At 42.8% G+C, this 21,276-nt stretch overlaps 1 protein-coding gene across 1 annotated transcript in view; it reads right to left on the minus strand.

Annotated features, from left to right (window-relative positions):
• Positions 1-211: 211 nt before the first annotated feature.
• The window catches only part of Znf462 (zinc finger protein 462), a 134,238-nt gene continuing 113,173 nt past the window's right edge, over positions 212-21,276 (minus strand). The window contains 3 exon segments of the mRNA XM_037202640.1: positions 212-3,147; positions 4,504-4,627; positions 10,853-10,985. Of these exon segments, the coding sequence (XP_037058535.1) occupies positions 2,940-3,147; positions 4,504-4,627; positions 10,853-10,985 (465 nt within the window). The 3' untranslated portion in view covers positions 212-2,939.

Consider the following 21,276-nt stretch of genomic DNA (forward strand, 5'->3'; position numbering starts at 1 on the left):
ACATTCCCCCCAATAAAATTTTCATTGGTGTTGCACATGCTGATGCAGGGATGCTGATATTTGAAAACTCCAGCTCACAGCTCACCCTGCTCATCTCTGTTTTTCACATCTGTGTAGATTCAGTACATAGATTGAAAAGTGGTTTTGTCATTCACTGCCAGCCTCCCTGTCTGTAATCACACCCATAAATGACTTACAACAGATGCACATAGACACATGTGAAAAAAATTCTTTATTAATTTCTCACATTTCATTACAAAATGTATGTTGCAAACAACTTGAATAACCTACTTGTGGTTTTTATTTTTATTTTTTTTATTATTTTTTTGTGTTTAAACCCTTGGCTTCAAGGAGTCAGGATCCCTCTGTCTTTCATCAAGTTTCAGGAAACACTGATTATTGGAGTCAATAGGTTATCATTTTGCTATTTATTTTCTTCTCTCAAGCTCTGAAAAAAAATGTCCTCTGTATAAATTAAACAACAACAAAAAAATGTTGTAAATTCTATGTCATTACAGTCAACAGAAACAGAATGCATCCAAAATGTGCGGCCACAAAATATCAGGTATATGTTCAAAAAAGAAAAAAAAATGACATTCTAGCCTTGTTAAAAGGATAATGGTCCCATATTTTTATTAACAGGTTAGGAAAACAAAATCCAACAGATGACAATATTTACATGTTATTTGAAAAATAAAGTAGTGATAAAAGCATGTCACAATTATATTCTTTTTGTCTTTTTCTTTTTTCCTTTTGTTGTTTTGTTTTTTTTGTTTTTTGTTTTTTGGTAACCATCATAAACATCCAATCCAGGTATGAAACTGTTCAGAACATTTGAAATGAGGCCAATCAAAAGCAAATAAGGACACAAAAGAATCTTTGTCTAGATATTTCACACTTTCCCCTTTTTTCTGATTTCATATGATGGCCCCCCCATTCCTAAAAAAAATTAAATTAACATCCTACAAATAAAAATTCTTAATAGCAAAAAAAAAAAAATAAAAAAAAATAAAAATAAAAACAAAACCAAGAACATGCTTTTCAAGTAAGTACTTCACAAATTCGACATCTTTCCATGGATTTTATTTGAAGCTGTGTGGGACACTGTCATCTCAGTAATCCCTCTTCCCTTCTGACCCGCCCTCCCAACCCATCAACCCTTCCAAGTTAAAAAAAAAAAAAAAAAAAAAAAACAACAACAAAACAAAACAAAAGAGACATGATAACCAAAGGACTTACATTTGCCCACACACATTCATCGCACATGTGTACATATGCACATGTACACACACACACACACACACACACACACACACACTTCTAAAACTTAAGCTTCAGGAAAACTCTTCTCTACTTTTGGAACGAAACCCCTTGTTCACAATCAGAACATACTATAAATGTAGATTTACGTTTAGTCTAAGCTGCTCTCGCAAAAAAAAAAAAAAAAAAAAAAAAAAAAGAAGAAAAAAGACAAAAAACTAATGCGGGGAAACAGAACAGCTAGATGGAAAGAAAAAACCACTTCTCCAGGCTCCCTGTAGGATATGCTACCTCTTGCCCGTGCTCACGAAAGGGATGGCTCCCCAAAGAGATGAGAAAGCCTCATCACACACAAGGTCAACAAAATACAGAGTTCACGTCACACACGAAAGCCAGTCCAATCGAACAGAAGCTGTTGGTGCGAGATGGATGACGTGTTCGTTTGAGAAGAAAGGAGAGGGTGAGAGGACCTCTTTGTCTGGCCCACACGCTGCATAGCTGTGCCGGGAGTTTGGTTCTTTAGTTAAATTAAAAACAACAACAAAAAGGGCAGTTAACCTCTTTGTTATTTCCATGTCTAAAATTATAAAAATTCCTATGCGCGTGCGCACACACGTGTACACACACACACACACACACACACACACACACACACACACACCCTCTTACTCTCCCTTGATCTCAAATGAAAACAACAAAACACACGAAGAAGAACGTATATGGAAAAGGACCAACTGAATTTTGTGCTGTGTTTGGAACACTCCAATTGAGAGAAAATAAACACGTGGCCAACAAAACCCCACAATCACCTTAAAATTAGTTCACATGAACCTACCAAATTCTAAATTATAGCTGAACACTAATAAACAGCTTACCTGGAGTACAGGGTGACAATTCACACACAGTTATCTAGTAATTAAAGTCTGTTTCTTTTTTTTTTGTTTTGTTTTTTACTAAAATAATTAAAAAAATCACAGTATTTTAAGAAATAAAACCCACGTGGGGATTTTAAGCACAATTTGTGTTCCTTCTTTAAAACTCTTTTTTCCCCCTCCATTCACCATCCTGTCCAGCAGCTCTCTCTACATTTAACCACAAGGGCGACAGGTAGTACAGACAAATGCAGAGATATCCCTTGGTTAAGTCTGAGGTACTAGGAAACAGGTGACTGTTTTATGCAAAGCAGTTTTTTTTTTCTGTTCTGTTATTATTATTATTATTTTTTTCTCCCAAAGCGGCTGCAGTTAGGTCTTGAAAAAGCTTAAGGTATTAAAACTAGAAAAACGCACTGAAAGTCGTGCGCCCAAAAAGTTGTTCCCCTAGGAGAAGTCTTCTACTGTCCCCGAGCTTCGGTTTCCACACACTGTCCGAGAGGGTCGCGGAGGAGAGCGCCATGCCCGTGGAAGGTACTTCCCAAACCGCAGCAGATGACAACTTCCGTGGTGAAGATCCGGAAGGATGTAGCGACGGGAAAGGAGCCACATATTCCAACCATTTAAATAACTTTAATTTACATACTCACTCACACAGGTACCAGTGCTTTGAAAATAGATTGTTCAGTCCTAAAAGCAGCTTTGTTCTGTCTTCTCTTCTCTGTCCCCTCCCTTCTCAGCCCACGCTGGCCCTCCCACATTTTCATCACGGTTCAAGTAAGGTTTGATAAGAATTTCACCAAACTCTTATTCGTTTTTGGCCTCTGCATTCTCCAGGAGAGATTTGTCGGCAGCTACTACACAGATGGCTACTGTTTCACTCTTTAGGGAAAAGTCTATCCCGATTGGCTCATCGTCTTCCTTGGCCTCTATGGAGGGCAGCTGCAAGCTATCCTCCGCCATCTCTTTTGTATGGACTTCGTCTCTGCTCACTTGGTTTGTATCATGCAATGCCCTGGAAAAGCAAAACAAACAACAAAAACATTCATAAGCCAGATGCCGTGGCACATGTCTCTAATTCCAGCACTTAAGTAGTGGAGCCGCGTGCATGGGCTTCTGGAGGCCAGGCTCGAGTTCAAGGATCATTCCCCAGGCATCATCATCTTTTTGTTTTTGTTTTGAGACAGGGTATTCTCACTGGCTAGGCTAGATACAGTAGTCCGGCCAGCTAGTAAGCACAAGGGATCCTTCTGTCTCTGCGCCCCCAGAGCTGGCATTATAAACACACACCACCATGCACATTTGCTTTGGTTTTCGGAGACAGGCTTTCTCTGTGTAACAGCCTTGGCTGTCCTGGAACCGGCTCTGTAGACCAGGCTGGCCTCGACCTCGGAGATCCTCCTGCCTCCTCCTCCTCCTAGCAGTGCAAGGATAAAAGGCGTGCTCCACTCTGCCCAGCACGTCCAACTTTTAACCTGGATTCTGAGCATACAGCTGAGATCTTCAAGCATTTTCCGAGCAATTGCTTCAGCCGAGCAATCTCCCTGGCCCCTCCCATGCTTTTCCTAACTAAATTAATAAACTCTATCCTTACTTCTCTGATTCTGAAAAAAGCATTGGAATTCTATGTGTATATAACTAAATTACCAGTAATTTTCGAGTTCTCACGTAGACCTTTCTTTCTAACAATTTGGATCCTTAAAAATCTTCAGTGTTGTACTGTGCTTTGATTATGCCATGTTTTGTTTCTGAATTAATATTATGTTTTGATATCATCTCCTTCCCTCAGCTATAATGGAAAAATAGCAAGAACAGCCTCATGTTCAAACTCGTTAGCTGAACTCCGCAGCTTAGGTACTGGCCAATAACGATGAAGACAAAAAATCTAAAAACTTTACAGGCCACTCACACAAACCACTACCTACTTCTCTCTGTCTGGCAGACTAAGGGTTCCTTGCAAAGAGAACCATTTTATGTTCAAAGAGGTTCTTGGTCAGAACCTAACAGAGATGTTCTCATTTGCCTGGGAGGCAGGTGGAACGGAGCTGCATCTCTGAGGTAAGTCAGGGGCACGATCAAGGCCACTCATGGAACGAGCAACAGGGAAGCCAGAAACTCAGACCCAGGCTCACATTGTCTCAGAGAATGCCCTGTAAATGCCAACTACAGGGACACACTACCCTTGAGTCTGGGGGATTTCCTTCATCTGATTGGTGTTGGAGCGGCCTTTTAAAAAATAAGAGGAGGAGTCTGGCTCCTCTGTTATCGCTCCCTGTCCTCCGTGCCTGTAAGGTGGCACGGGGCGGTCTATGTAGTATCAACCTCCCTCCCACTCTCTCCTTGGGTCAATGGTCTTCTTAGGGCCACTTACATGCCATGTCTCAACACATGTCTTTCCCACTCAGAGCCCTGTGAGAACGACCGTCCACAGAATTCACACGGAAATCGCTTCTCAGTGTTCACACCAGTCCCTCGGTCAGAAAATCTCATCAGCTCTGCAAACAGAAGGAAAGGGCGAGCGTTACCCGTGTGCTTCCAGAATCAACACACCCTGGGGAATGGCTCCTGACTTACCTGGGAAGCTACACTGCGGGCCGTCACCAGACTCCTCACTGGCTCAGGGTTTCTCTTAAGCACATTTCCTGAAAAGCTTTCGTGAACTGTCCTGAGTTCCAGTCACCAAGGCTCCCCATTTCTCACTTACACAATAGCTTCCATCACCAACAACTTTCCTGCCAGAAAAAGACTCCCCAGCCTACTCTAAGGTCCCATAGCATTTATTTTCTAATTAACCCATCCCTTCTGCATGCTCTGGGTGAGGGCTTGGCAGCTTGGCAGCAACTCAGTGTCTCTCTGAAACAGGTTTTATCTTTTCACTCAGAAGAAAATAGAGCACAGAAAGTACCTGACCTGCTTGCGCGGTATAGACCAAAGAACTTTCTACTCATCCCAAGTGAGGCCGATGCTTCACAACGTGGGCAACACTTTTGCGGGATGCTTAGGAGCCCTGCAAAGAACCTCCCATGAACAGGGTTCTAGACAACTGTGAGGTGGGGGTGGGGGCCTGCATAAAAGCATGTCTGGGACACCGAGATGGCTCGGTGGATTGATGCTGCTCGCCACCAGGCTTGATGATCGGAGTTTGTCCCTACAGCCCACATAATGTGAGAAGAAAACCGGCAACTCCTCCAAGTTGTCCTGAGACCTCCACATGTGCCACACTCTCTCCCACACGCAATAAATAAATACATGGAATAATTAAAAAAACAAAACAAAACAAAAAAAAAAAACCATGTCCCCAGCCAATGACGGATCCTGGTCAGCTGCCCAACATTTATTCCTTAACCAGTGGTATTCACAAATGCAGGGATACACAGACGTTTCTGAATGGGTCTGGTGTACACATCAAATATTGACCTAGCTGTTTTATGTACTCCTGTGTTGCTGGCACATGTTAGGGGTCTGATAAATGTGGATTGTTTAGCTAATTGTTTTTAAGCCACACCTCCTGGCAAGCTCAAAGATGAGGGCTCGCACTGCCTTTGTGCTGACCTGAGTCCTCAGCCCATATGTCTTTCATTCGTCCACCGAGAGCCAAGTCCTCGCATTGGTAAGCCAGTCTGCAGAAAGGGTGGAGTTTGGGGAAATTGAATCATCTTCATCCCTGATCACTGGGTCCCACGGACTAGATGTCACAGGAAGACATCTCCTTGTTGAAATGCCCCATATTTCATGAAATCTTCAGGACATTAACTGGGGCTCTGTGATGCCTTCATCCTCTTCACAAAAAGCTATGTGAACAAGGCCAGTTTTCACAAAAGACGAGACATTTTCTCACAAATTAAGAAGATCACCACACAAGCCATTAAAAATAATTGCACAGACTATCTTCCTTGATTCTTTTCACTGGAAATGAGACAGCACCATCTGCTCTGCACATTAATTCCTTAGCAGGGATTATCTTGGGCAAGAAATCAACAGAATGCCTTCCTGACTCCTCCCCGCTGCATAATGAGAGGGGGCAGGGTGGGCAGTGTTCCGCTTGGGTTCCTTTCAATTTCTTCATGCGTGGCTTCTCTCTGAAATCCCTCTGAGCTTCCCAGGCCGATCTTGCCGAGTGTCTGTGTGGAGTACACTCCCCAGTTCTCTTGTTTGGAAAGGAACTGGGTAGCAGGAAGGCTGTGGATCCCCCCCAACGGAAGGCTGTCTATATGAAAGCCCAAATTATTCACAAGGAGAATCTTGCTCCTTTGCCCTCAGGAAACATGAAGCCAGTCATCTATTGTCTCAGGGGCACATGTGAAGCTTCATCCTCAAAGAAGAGGACATTCTACCTGTCACATCTCAAATCACTCTCCCTCAGCTTGAGAGCTGAGCTAATACCCCCTCCTGCCCTCTGCCAGAAACCAGGATGTCTGGCAAAAACACCCCAGGCTATTGTTGGCTCTGTCTTCTTGGCAAGAATCCACTGAGATGGTGGAAGATTGATTCTAGATTGTTTCAAAGGAGATGGGACAAAGGAAGCCGTTCTTGCAAGGATGGTGGCAGGGAAGGGACAGTTTCGGCTTGCAATTCCCAAGGCACTCAGGTCAGTCTCCCCTACCAACTTGTCCACCCGAGAAGGACTTTTGCTTCATGTGGTTAGGTCTTGTGGATGCAGACACAACAATTTCCAACGAGAAGCAGAAGCCCCCCGCCCCCCCATTCTCTCTAGTTACTAGAGGTCTCATGCTGAGAGCCCATAAGTAAAGGGGGGGGGCGAGCTGGACGAGCATGGAGATGCGCTTGCCATCCCGCACATCTCACTGGTTGTGTTTCCTCATGGCCTAGGCTTGTTTTATCTATTTTGGGGGAACATCATTGGGGAAACGGAGGACTCTGGCATGCTGATAGTCTCAGAAATAGCTCGTGCTCAGCCTTAGACATGAAGTCATAATACCCAACAAGAAATCTTTTATCACCTAAAGAGGAGCAGCAAGGCCACAGAGTACCAGGAAGAAGAAGGAGCCTTTGTGCCCTTCGGTGAGAAGCACCTCTCCCTCCCTCTCCCTGAGGACATTCAAACAGTGCAGAGATGTTAAGGATTTGCTGTGAAGAACATATTTGTGAAAAGGGTTTTAAAAAAGAAGAGAAAAAAGCCACACTTCTGGAATCACAAGCGTTTCCCTTAGAAGACATGGCAAGACCCACAGGTGAGGCAGTTCCGTTTGTGTAGTCTTTTTAGGCTGGCCACAGGCAAGCAGCTTTGGACTAGTTAGCACACCTTGGCTGTCAGACTGCTATCTTTGTTGATTGGAGATTCAAAGGCCAAACTAGATCTCTCGGTTATCACAGTGGAAGAGCATGGGTGAGAAACACGCCAAAAAAGAAAACAGAAGACACCTGCTCAGGCCAGCCAGATGTTCTGCCATGGACCCTTAGAGTCTAGCCCTAAGGTCAACTCACCCCCAGATTTTATGACTAGGTTCTTGTTTGGAAACATATGCAGTGTGAGAGATCTGCCCTAGAGCCAGAAGATTGAGATTCAATGCCCACTGGGTTTATAATTTAGCTATCTACTTTACTTTAGATAGGTCATAAGTTTGTCAGCCCTATTGTTTATAGGTCCATGCCTTGGTGGTCATGTCATTTAATTACTGTTTTTGGCAGTGATGAGGGGGTAATCCAAGGCCTCTTACACTATAGCCAAGTACTCTATCAGCAAGTTACATCTTTAGGCCTCACTTACCTTTATATCAAGGTAAGCACAAAGACCCCAAAGAGCCACAAGAATCTAGAGTGAAGAGGATAAAAAGTTCAAAGCCAGGCAGTGGTAGTACATGCCTTTAATTCTAACATTCAGGAGGCAGAGTCAGGTGGATCTCTGTGAGTTCAAGGCCAGCCTGGTCTAAAGAGCGAGTTCCAGGACAACCAGAGCTACACAGAGAAACCCTGTCTCGAACAACAACAACAACAATAACAATAACAACAGCACTACAATCTGTGACTTTAAGATATACTGCAAAACTAAGGTAATTAAAACAGCATGATACTGGCCTAAAATCACATGCACGGACCAATGGAACAGAGCAGAGAGTCCAGAAGTAAATCACACAGTCACAGTCAATTCATTTTGGAGCAAGTTCCCAATATCACATAATAGAGGAAAAGAGAGTCCTGTAAATAATTACTGGGACAATTGGGCATCCAAGGCAGAAGAAAGAAACTAGATCTGATCTCCCAGCAAGTAAAAAAAACTACTCAGAATAAGTAAGAGATTGAAATGTAAGCCCTAACGCCATAAACCCTGCTGGAAGGAAACACGGGGAAATCTTCATGACACTGGTCTGAAAATGATTTTTGTAATTTTTTTTAACATGACCTCCAAAGCACAAGCAAAAAAAAATAATAGACAAATGGGAGCTAAATCAAGCTGAAAAGTTTCTGAACCTCGGAGACATCAGAATGAAAAGTCAACCCACAGAAGGGGTGGCGACATCTGCAGACTACACATCTGACACAGGGTCAACATCCCTGATATATGCGGAATTCAAACAACTCAGTCAATACTTGAGTGAACAGTTTCCCCAATTAAGAAACAGACAAAGGTTCTGTGTAAGCATTTCTCAGAAGATATGCAAAGAGATACCAGCTATATAAAGGCACTCCGAGTCACGAATTGGAGGGAAGTGCAAATTCAAACCTTAGGTACCGCTCCATAGCAGTTAGAGTGTCTATTACCAAAAGAGAGAAAGCTAACACATGTTGGCAGAGCTAAGAAAAGAACAACACTGTAGACTAGTAGTAAAGTAGGAATATAAATTAGGGTAGCCATTATGGGACACCGCAAGTTCCTCAGCAATCTCACTATGGAGTTGACACACGAAAGAAAAGGAAGCGAGTGTACCAAAGAGATGTCTGCCCTCCGGCACTACTCACAAAGACACAGAGTCCACCTCAGTGGCCATTTGTGTATGAAGGGACACAGAAAATGTGACGCACACACCCTTCGGTATACCGTTTATATTATTTCACTCTAAGACAGGAAATCCTGTCATTTGAGACGACATGGATGAGGACTGCACGTTAAAGGAAGTAAACCTTTAGGCACAAAGGCAAATACTAAATAGTTCCACTCCGTGTGAAACCTCAGTCAAATTCAGTGATGCAGAGAGTGGAATGGATATTTCCAAAGCCCAGGGGTGGGGAGCTGGGGACACATTGGTCAAGATACCAAATTTCAGGTAGGCAGGAAGAATGAGTTTAGGAGATCAATTGCGTAGCTTGATGACTATAATTAATAATACTATTGCAGTTTGAAATTGCTCAGTTGATGAAGTTCTTACTTCCCAAGATAAGCATGTGAGGGAAAACTATGTTAACAGATTAGTTAACATTTAGCCATTCCACGATGTATACCTATTTTAAAACACCATACATACATTTTTTTTTACTTGCCAACTAAAACCAAAGAAAATACCAAAGTTCAAAATCTGAAGTTTTTAAGTTAAAAAAATTATCTATATTGACCACCTTAGAAGAGAAACACTATAATTATCACTGTCACCATCACTATTATTTGACAGCTGGTGATCTCACAAAGACATAAAGCAAAGTCCTATAGACTGGGGGCCAAGATCTGATGGGGGAACTGTAGAACCCTTCATGCTACAGGAGACTGACGAAGCTCAGTAATGGACACTAACAGGATTTTCCCGTCACTGAAATGTGTAGCTACAATGTTTTTTCCTCATATTTACAATATCCACGCATGGACTTTTGCTCAGTCTGTAGTAACTCAAGTGACACAACCCAACCTATGTTCTTTCTTACTAATTTTGAGTATGTGTGTAGGTATGTGCATATGAGTGCTGGTACCCACAGAGACCAGAAGGAGTCTGATCCCATGAAGCTGGAGTTACATACAGGTGGCTGTGAGCTGCCAGAAATGGGTGCTAGGAACTTAGGTTCCTTCAAGAATAGCAAGCATTCTTAGCTGCTGAGCCCTCCTTCCCCCATCCCTACACACACACACACACACACACACACACACACACACACACACACACAATATTCGATGTTCAACCAGTAGACAAGGACAACTTTCCAGAACTACTCCTAAACATGTTATCTGCCCCTAAACACATTTGAGTCTTTTTATCTTAGAATAATGGCAGATTGGTAGGGGTTGGAAAAATAGTTCAAAACTCCCACAAAACCTTTGCTGGTGTTTTCTGCGTATACAGGGAAGGGTGAGAGACACTGTTTCTCCCTCTTGACAGAGTGGAAATAGAGAAAGGTCCTGCAGGGGGCACTTAGAGAGTTCAAGTTCATTGCACCCTCTCACTATGACCCTAGCAGCGATCATTCTAACGGAGCATGCAATTTCAAGTTCACTCCTGTTCCTCGATAGCCCTACAGCATCATTCAGCTTGCTCTTTGGCCATCTTCATTTTGAAGGTTCCTCAGAACAGTTTTCCTTGCTAAGAACCATATTTTCTCCCTCTAGCAAACATATATCTATAATTAGGAAGAAAATGTCTGTTTTCCTTGGAGTTTCTTTAGCTGGTAATAGTTTGTAAAGACAAGGCCCCCGATGGCGCCTAAGCCAGTCTGTTCTGCTACTTAACCAAGAGGGATCATTCCTTCTGTTCTTCCCACAGCAGCCTCCTGCCTCCCGTCTGTCTCGTTGTGGACGTTCTGGGTGCCATCTGGGACTCAGAGGGCAGGGTGAGACTAACCTCTGTCTTCAGCCTTGCTGCTCACTTCGTCGTCCTTGTCCTCATCATCGCTGCTGGAACTCTCCATCTTCTCCTTCATCTGTTCCAGCTGATCCAAGTTAACCCGTCCAACCAGCTCAAAGTTACGGCTGACCTGAAAAAGGGCCAAGCAGATGATGGAATAATGAACCACAGACTGCTCGGGCTCGCTCTGGAGGATATGGTTCCAGCATAATTCCCCCTCTGTCAGTGTTTGCATCCAAGACCAAGTGAGCTAGGAGCCTGAGAGGTCCTTTTCTTCACCCTGGCTCTCAGCAGCAGATCTGTCCTGGACTCTCCATTCCACAGGGAACAACACTGGAGCTCCTTACCAAACTTGTGAGACACAGGTACAGAAAACAAAGCCCAAAGCATCACAAAACCTACAGCACAGAGTCAACACTGTGTTAAAAGATATGACTATCTTTAACTAGCCAAGCTTCCAATAGTTCTGCATGCAAAGAGGCTCTTACAGGTCTCCTGACCACCAGCAGTGAGAATCAGAACTTTCTTCCATGATCCTGTCAACCTGTGGTTCCAGCCAGGACCACAAGACTTTTGACTCTTAGCTCTAGTTTAAATGGAAGAGTCTACTACTGCTACTAGTTTAGCTGCATGTTTGAAACTAACCATAGCCTATTTATGAGACTAGGGTTACCTGCAAAAAACCATGGCTAACTAACCATAAGAGCTCACTAAATGTGTTAACTATGGTTCAGTGGGAAACAGCCTTACTGCTCAAATATGAGGACCTGAGTTCTGATCCCCAGCACCCAAGTGAAAGCCTGGATGAGAAGGTCCAGGTTCAGGAGACCCATCTCAAAGTGGAGAGCATGCACACACACAGTGGCTAGTTTTTATTTACCTAAAATGTCGTTAGAATAAACCGGGACCTGAGCTCAAAGTATCACTCAAAGGAAGCAATAATCCAGACTATAAAGTCTAATGAGTTCTGGTTGCCAGGTCAACAGTAGCACAAAATTTGCCTTCTCTGTTCATCTCATCGACCTTTGGCAGCTGCACACAGGGAGCTGTAAGGGATGACAGGGAAGGCCGCGAGAACAAGCCAGAGATTACGGCTCTGTAGGAGGTGGGTGCTCCGATCTCCTTGTTGAAGGCCAAGGGAGGGGGATGCCAAGACAAACATGACTCTGTTTCTGCCTCCAGAGGCTCACAGTAGAGTTGACGGATGAAGGCAGACGTCATTAATTAGGTAGGCCGACTCCACAGCTGCCATGGTAGACAGTGTGACGAGGGCACAGGAGAGGAAAGAGGGCTTACAAGACAATTCCAAATAGTCTCTGGGGCCAGGCTGGGACAAAGATTTGCTGAGCACCACCAATTCCATATGCCTGGCAGATGGGATCGTCATCATTTGCTGTGACAAATGTGAGGGAACTTGACTCAGTACCAGGGCCAACTCAGGGCTGTGATAAGATTTAATACTGCCCTGGCAACTGGGTGTGGAAGATAGGTACATCTGAGGGGAGGCAGGAAACACTTTCGTGATAATACACTGGTCTACCTAGGAAAACGGAACCCGGGAAATCAGTTGATTTTGCTCTCTCCTTGCCAGGCCTGGGGTTCCCCCTCGAAGCCCCTAGTTCTCACGAAGCTCATGGCAACAGAAGGAGATCTGTCATTAAACCAAATGCTCTTTTGTCCCTCTCCTGTTTTCATGGATTTCTGATGAACTGGGCTGGTGTATTTTTCCTCCCTAGAAAACTGTTCACGTTTTGGATTCTGCACAGTTTTAAAACAGTATGTGGCATTTCCATGGTAGACGTTCATCCCGGGACAACCCGGGATTTATCTGTCCTGAAGACGGCTATAATCTTCGCAAGGCAATTAAGACTTAAAACTACTTTTTTTTTTGCGATGTAATGAGAAGATTTCTAAAATTAAAAAATCTTTATAGTGCAGGGTTATTCTAACATTTAAAATCCCCAAACTAGCCATCTAAATGCTAATCTGAACACAGAAGGAAGATGCCTTTCTCCTGTCCTGCTTAGTCCGCCATTACATCTGTCTGGATCACTGTAAGCCCCATTCCAAAATTGGTTCCGCAGCATCCATTCTCCCCTCTTCCTGTATCTGTTCCCTGGTGTGGTCACAGTCATCTTTAAGGAAATGGTAGGAGGCTGGGGAGACAGCTAAGTCAGTAAAAGCTTCCTATACAAGAGTGAGGAGCAAGGTTTGGGTCCCCAGGACCCATACAAAAAGTTGGGCATGGCCGTGCACTCTTCAATGCTAGCTCTGAGGACCTGGAGACAGGAAGGTCTGCCAAGTCTGACTGGCCAGCCAATGAAGCTGAATGGGTGAGCTTGAGAATTGGTGAGAGTTCCTGTGGAGAGCAATTGAGGAAGACACTCAGTGGCCACCTCTGGCCTTCATACATGAGTATACATAAAAGCCATCTACATACACACATATGTCACAGACACACACACAGAAGATATTAATCTTCGCCCTGAGGACAAAATTCAATTTTTTTTTTTTGCTGTGGTTTACACACCTTCCCCAAGCTGCCCTTGTTCCCATCTCCTTACTTACCAAGCTTCCCAGCACATCCCTTTTCCTTACCCTGTACTCCCGAGCCTACTGTATCCCTCATACACAATATCTCCGTCCCCCAGCCCAGCCCCATCCCTTCGCCAAGGAAGCCTCTTTATCATTGACTCTGCTGGTTCTCCCTGTCATAGCACCCATACTGGCTCACCTCCTAGGCAGATGTCCCATTCCCTAAACAATCCCCCTGCCTCTCCCTCACCGAGCTGCAAACCCTGAGGATAGATTTTCTGTCCTCTTACTGCTCCATCTCCCACGTCAGCAGAGTCTACTTCAGAGTGGGCATTACTCGTATCGCCTGGCTACTGGCTAGCTTCATTTTAGTGTCTCCAATGTCTTCTGCCCTGCATGACATAGTGTTCTGTGAGTGAATGTCATCTGTAATCACCTTATCATATTTCATCAAGGGGATATGATCTTCCAATTCCCCTATGTATTTATCTGGGGTTATGTTATTCCTGGCTCTCGCTCTAGTGTAGCAATAAACCTTATTGTATATAAGCCTTTCTTTCATGTGAAGTTTTCATTTTACAACTGAAATTTCCAGATGTGAAGTTAAAGGGTCCAAGTCAAAGGGGGTAGACTTGATTAAGGTTCCAGTGTGTTTCTCAGTTAGCTTCTGAGAGGATCAAAGGTCCTCCCTAGACCTGGTGATTGGTGGGTAGCTCACTAATGTCTTGATGCCGAGGGTGAATTGAGGGCAATTCACCTCCCCAAGTCCCCGGTCCAGAAGCAACCTATGATCACCTTATTTCCATAAAAGGTGACAGCTAGGAGAGAAAGGGCAGGCCCAGGGGCTTTGCATTTAGAACTTGGGTTCTTCCCAGCTTTTTGAAGGTAAAAGAAGTCACATATGTTCCTTAAACATGCGTTGTTTAGATTATAAAACTGTATGCTGACCCACAGGTCCTGTGAAAGCCACAGGTGAGTGTCCCTAAACCAAAGTCCCCAGTGCCTTAGTGCCTAGAGAATGCAGCTGTGCATGGAAAACGTGAGACTTGAGGTGTATGAACTGATTGGCAAACACTGACTCCTGAGCTCTGAAACGATGACCCCATGAAATCCCTTCCCCAGCCAATGGCAACTTTCACAGCCTTTATCTTTCGTTTTTTTTTTTTTTGTTTGTTTGTTTGTTTTGTTTTTTGAGACAGGATTTCTGTATATAACAGCCCTGGCTGTCCTGGAACTCACTCTGTAGACCAGGCTGTCCTGGAACTCACAGAGATCTGTCTGCCTCTGCCTCCAGAATGCTGGAATTAAAGTTGTGCACTACCACACCCAGCTACAGTCTTTCTTATTTGTTGGTTTTAAACCATTCAGGAGTTGGGGGATAGGAGGAGAAAGAGATTTACATCTGTCCTTAGCATGCATCTTCCCCCCCCCCCAGATTGATTTAATTATGCAACTTATTAAAATTACCAAGTTGAACATGCATTTTCATACGGAGCCCAGATGGGAGCCCAGACTTAGAGAAAAGACTGATTCAGATATGCTTACTGGAGACAGAAAGGAACTTGTCACCCTCATCTTCAGGTGACATCACAGACATTAAGCAGGGAGACTGTCTTGAAAAGCAAGTCCACCTTACATTTCCAGAGCTTCAGGGGCAGAGCTCAGCCTCCCGTCTGCTGCACATATTTATCCTCACCTGAGACACCCAACCGGGATGCGTGTATTACCTACAATTTGCTATCACCATCCGAACAGCCAGAGGGAACTTCCCATTTTAGAAAAAGTAACAGTAGAGAACAAGGAACCATGGCCCATTGCTTACGTCAGTCATGCCTGGTGGTCGCTAGCCAAGACTGTGGTGTTGAGAATGACATACACACAGGCTGAGAAATTTGTTCTGCAAAGGGTCATGTAAGTGACTCTTGTAAGCTTTCCGGACCACAGGGCCTCTGCCACAGTGACTCAACTGCTCAAAAGCCACCAGGAACACTATGTGAAGATGCATACAGCTGTATGCAAACAAACACCTCATTACAGACAACGAAATAGGAAATCTGTACTGTTTCACTGGCCACAAAATATGCTTTTGAGTTGTTCAACTATTTAAAAATTTCAAACACTTTCTTGGGTGATGGGCTATGCAAACTCAAGTGGTGTGCTGGAGTTAGCCTATGGGCCACCCTTTGCTAATCCCTGACTTAGGCACAGTTGCAAGCAGATGGGAATACAGAAAGGGTAAAAAACAAAATATTATCTGTATGATTGCCCACAGGATGATGGGCAGAGATGTAGATTAAAAATGTTGCTGAAGGATCTGAAGGGATGGTTCAGCAGCTAAGAGCACAGGCTGCTCTTTCATAGGACCCAGGTTTAATTCCCGGCACCCACAAGGTGGCTCACAGCATCTGTTACTCCAATCTCAGGGATATAACACCCTCTTCTGACTTCTGTGGGCACCAGGCATTCATTTGGTGCACAGATACACATGAGCCAAAACACCAGTTTACATAAAAATAAATAAGATAATAATTTATTAAAAAGTATGTTGCATTCTCAGATAGCAGCACCTCTGCTAAGAGTTAAAGTAAATGCTTAAAGAGAGGACATTCAGTGTTCATCCAGGTTGTCCTGAATGGCAGGGTTCCTTTCCTTTTTCTGGCTGAATAATATTTCATTGGCGTACACACCACAATTTTCTTCATTTATTCACACACCAGTGGATACTTATGTGGTTTCTATGTAAAGAATATAATGAATCAGGAGCTTCAGGGTCTCAAGGGGATACTATATCTTCACTTACATATTCAGAAGAGGAACTGTTGGATCATACAATGGTCCAATGACTTCATTCAGTATGCCTGGCAAGTCTCCCACTAAGCTATATCTCCAGTTCTTTTACTGTTTTCTTCTTTTCCTATATGAGACAAGGTCTTACTATCATACTAAAGTAGCCAGGCTGACCTTGAACTTTCAGGCATCCTGCTTCAACATTCGGAATAGCTGGGGTCACAGGTCTGAGTCACCAGGTCTGGCTCAATTTTTATCTTCTTGAGGAACCTCCTGATTGTTTTCTACAGTGGCTGGACCAATTTATATTCTTGCCAACAGTGCACAAGGATGCTCTTTCCTCCACGTGGTCCACAGCACCACACTGTGAATCTCAACAATAGACCACTTTAGTTGTCAGATATGCCTCAACTAAGTTGGAAGAAAAATGAAACATCCCAGCCAAGAGAAGCAGCTGAGTGGTCTGAAAGTTCTTCAGAGACCAGCTGTGAGCTGTGTTGTGCCCTCTGACTTTATGGCTGCTTCTATCAAGCACGAAGCATGCTGGTTTGTGACTCTCAGTTTAAGGTAAGTCCTATCTGCTTAGAAATCATCTAGGGTAGCAAACATGTCTTACTTTGCTGTGCATGGCCAGTGTGGACTGTTTGGTCAGGCATGTTGTTCACATTCATTGAGTGTTATTTAAATTTATTGATGATGAGATCACAATGTATGAAGAATTCATAACATTCTCATCTCATAAATTTGCTTGCTGGTATGAGAATAAAATTGGACACTTTCTAAGAAATTAAAAAAATACTAGTAAATATCTGTTGTACACTATAAATGTATGTGGTAGTTTTGACATGCATCCCTTTATCCTTAGATTGCTGTGTACAGAATGGTACATACAGTCGTCTTCCACATCAGAAGATGAGGCTACAACAGAAAACAAGCGCTAGAGTCATGATGTGGGCTCTCTTCTCTTCAGGAGTCATAGCTCAGGCTTTTTCTACTTTAACAAGCCACCTGTGAAAGCGCAAAAGCACTCACAGGATGCAGGGAAAAAATGCCCACTAATCCAGGCCAAAAAAAAAAAAAAAAAAGTATAGATAACCATGTTGTGTTGCAAACTCTGATGGGCAAGTGGCATGCCTTGAGATGTTTTCTTCAAAACACAAGTTTTGTTAAGAACAGTACAGACAACAGATGATCCTGACATAGTTACAGGGGTATGGGGCACAGAAGAGAAGAGCCAGGTCCACTTTCTTGAAACACCTTGTGTTTTTGACCGACTTAACTTGACCAAAGTCCAGATGAAGTCTACTTCCTGGAAACCCTGGTATCTAACTCCAGACACGAGTTCTGAAGAAAGCCAGGAGAAGGACGGCATCAATAGGCTCTGATCTGGCCAGCTGAGCTGTTGCCAATCTTCTGGACCCAAAACACAAAGGCAAAAGATGCTGGCAAGGCCACCAAGTTTTGGTAAGTTGAACAGACAGGCTTCCTCAAATTTCATCTTTGAAAAGTGATTTCACAGATTCCTTTAGTGGAGTATCTGTAGCAGGAGAGGTGCTGGTAAATTGTGGAAGGAAATACAGGAATGTGTCTGAAGAGAAGCAAGCTGAAGTGAGAGCATTAGGCTTTTGACTGGGGAAGACAGTGGATACTTTCAAAGGTTATGAGTAAATAATGTCTTCGTTTAATGTTGACATGATAAATATTGTCCAAGGCTCTTGGAGGCACACACCTCTAGAAAACAGTCACATTTCTTCCTTATCTGATTCTGGTTTCTCTGTCTTCTCAACCCCATGAAAGAGACAGATGTCCAGCTGACACACCATAAAGCCAACAGGAGGGAGAGCAGTGTTGAGATCAAGCAAGCCTCCAGAGAGGCCTAGAGCCTGTGGATGTCTTCAGAAGCCCTGGGACTGTTCACTGGTAGTTAGTTTAGAAATTAAATACAATAAAAAATGTGGCTAATGGTATGTCTGATGGCTTGGAATGAGGGAAGATCTATGGAACTGAGATTCCTTTTTTCATTTTATTAAAGAATAAAGCTCAGGGATAAATATTATGAAGTAAATCTGAGAGATCCACAGAGTGAGAGACACGATCCTGCCCCTCTCCACTTCTTGGATCAAAAAGGCCACACAACCCCTCGGCCCCTCCTGTTCCTCCTCAATGTGTCCTTCTATCTCCCTCTCAGTCGGACAGGAAACTCTTTGGTCCACTTGGGCCAGCTGAATGTGAACTCAGCTCTCTGAACTGGTCAGACTCTGTTGGTGGTCTCGGAGCAATCAACACAAACAGATCTCCCCCAACACTATAGTTTAAACTTGAACTCAATTTCTGAAACTTGTACTACTGTTTATTTCATGAATTCAGAAAACTGAATTAAGAGCCTAGAGCTTGTTGCTGCTTGCTTCTGTTTCTCAGAAACTGGCACACACACACACACACACACACACACACACACACACACACACACAGTCAAAAACACACATTTCTTAGAGTTCAGTTGCTTGAGGCTCCATTTGTATAAAAAAATTAAAACAACTTCAAAGTAAATTCAATTAGTAAATGTATAATGCCTCAATAGACTATCCTAAATGTAATATACTGAGCATGATAATTTTATGAGAAAACCAAGTTAGAAATAATATATTTTTATGTTCCTTTAAGTAGAAAAAGACTTCAGAATCATAAAGAACATTAACAAGGTACTGTATATATTTAAAATTTCTTTTAAAAAGTGTGCTTTTTCTTTTTATAAATGTGAGAAGTGTAAGTTTTTTTTTTTTTTTTTAGCAAGACTTAAAGGTTTCTAGAAGTGTTAAGTGTGTTTCATGGGGACTGTGCGAAGTAGCATCACTGACTAATACTTCATTGCGTATGGGGGGGGGGAGAAGGAGGAGAAAATGACAGAGAATAAAATGGGGCCTTCTAGAGGACCTAGGAAGATGAGAAAAAGACAGGGAGTGAACAGCTGATAAAAATGAAACAGCTGCACTATTTACTTTAGACCCCAGGAGATTACATGTGATTCCTTGCTTGCTGACAGAGAAAGGTCTAGAAGGACAGGATTCTGTTAGTCACCTCTAAAATGAGGGTCCTGATTGTCACCTTTTCTCCTCTGCACTCTGGCTTCTGAGGATAAACATGGCAGCCTACATCAAGTGCACTTGACATTTTGGTTCTTAAATGCAATGATGTATTTGACTTTAAGGACCCTTTCTGCTATTAGCAGCTTTTTGTCCATCCGACACATGATACCAGTATCTTTAAAGATCCTCCTCAGGTTTACAGCCTTGGCAGTGAGAACTCAGATGTCCAAGGTTGGAATGCCCAGCTTTGTTTAATAAAATCCTTTGAAGGAAAAGCACATCCTATAGTGCCTTATAGTTTCTTTTAGGTTTTCTCCTCCGTAAAACATCCCTCAAAGTGATTTGTGACAGAATATAAAAAACAACACACTCAATAGTGTCTTATTGAAAACATGGCAGCAATCCCCAATTCAAATTTTATTGTTGACAGCTTATGCATTAATCTGGTTCTATTGGTCCAACAAGCAATTTGATAGGAAATAGTACAGAAGTTTAGTAACTACTGAGGACTTACTCTGTGCTTGAGTTTGGGGATTAGAGTATAACTCACTGACCATCTAATTTATCTATTTTAACTAATAATTCAAATTTTTTTAAAAGTAGATTTACTGTTTGTACAACCCTTACCCAAATCAGCTTAGGAATATTTTTACCTCTGAGACAATTCCTCATATCCTTTATAATCAAACCTTACTTCCAAGATTCAGCCCCAGACAACTTCTGAGTTACTATCCTGGTGCTACAGTTATGCATTTTCTAGAAACTCACATAAAACAGAAGTCTGGCTTCTGTCCATTTAACATGATCTAAGATCCATCCATGCTATTAAATGTTAGTAATTCATTCTTTACTCATGAGTAGTTTTCCACTGGACAGACGGTCTGTATTTCATTTATCCATCTGCTTGAAGCCAGTGTGGTGGTTTGAATAAGAATGGCCCCCACAGGCTCATAGACTTAAATGCTTGGTCATTTGGAATGATGCTACTTGACAGGGATTAGGAGGTGCCCAGTCCTCTTGTTGGAGTAGGTGTGGTCTTGTTGGAGGAAGTATGTCACTGTGGGTGGGCTTTGAGGTTTTAAGGTCCCAAGCCAGGCCCAGGATCTCTCTTCCTGCTGCCTGCCGATTCAGATGTAGACCTCTCAGCTACATCTCCAGTACCATATCTACCTGTGGACTGTCATGTTTCCGAACATGACAATAATGGACTAAACCTCTGATTGTAAGCAAGCTCCAATTAAATGCTTTCTTTATAAGAGTGATTATGGTGTCTTTTCACAGTAATAGAAAATTTAGTAAGAGAGACAGAGTTGGATTGCTGGGTCTGATGCTAACACGATACTTAACATTTCATTAGCCTGCCAAACTGCTCCAAAGTGGCCATATACTTTTACACTCCTACCAGCACCCCATGATATTTTTCACTTTCTCCACATCCTCAACAACATCTTAGTATTGACAGCTTAGTATTGACAGTCTGGTATCGAACACCTTGGTAGATAGTGAAAACTTAATGTTTCTTTAATCTCTACTTTGCTAGTGGTAGATTGTGTCAAGCATCTTTGAATAGACTCATTTACCCATTTGTTTTTATCATTTTTAGAAAAGTATCTATTCAAATCATTAAGTTGAATTGGAACAGTTCTTTGTATGTGCTGGTTCCATGGCCTGGTACATAAAAACTTGGGCAAATATCTGCTTCAGGTCTGTTTCTTGGCCTCTTTTCTTAATGCCATCTTTTAAAGAGCAAACATCTAATTTTGATGACATTCAGCTTATATTGTTTTTTCTCTTTATGTCCACAGCTTTGGTGCCTTATCTAAGTATTATTCTGCCACCCAATGTCTCAGAATTTTCTATTTCACTAATGTTTACAGGTTAGCACTAATATTATGATCAATTTTAACTGATTTTTGTATAGAGTTATGTAAGGACCAAGGGTTGAAATTTACATGTGCAAATCCAATTGTTTCAGAAATACCTTTGAAAGAACACCATCTCTCTATTGTATTG

The sequence above is a fragment of the Peromyscus leucopus genome, chromosome 2, assembly GCF_004664715.2.
Source record: "Peromyscus leucopus breed LL Stock chromosome 2, UCI_PerLeu_2.1, whole genome shotgun sequence".
Taxonomy (NCBI): domain Eukaryota; kingdom Metazoa; phylum Chordata; class Mammalia; order Rodentia; family Cricetidae; genus Peromyscus; species Peromyscus leucopus.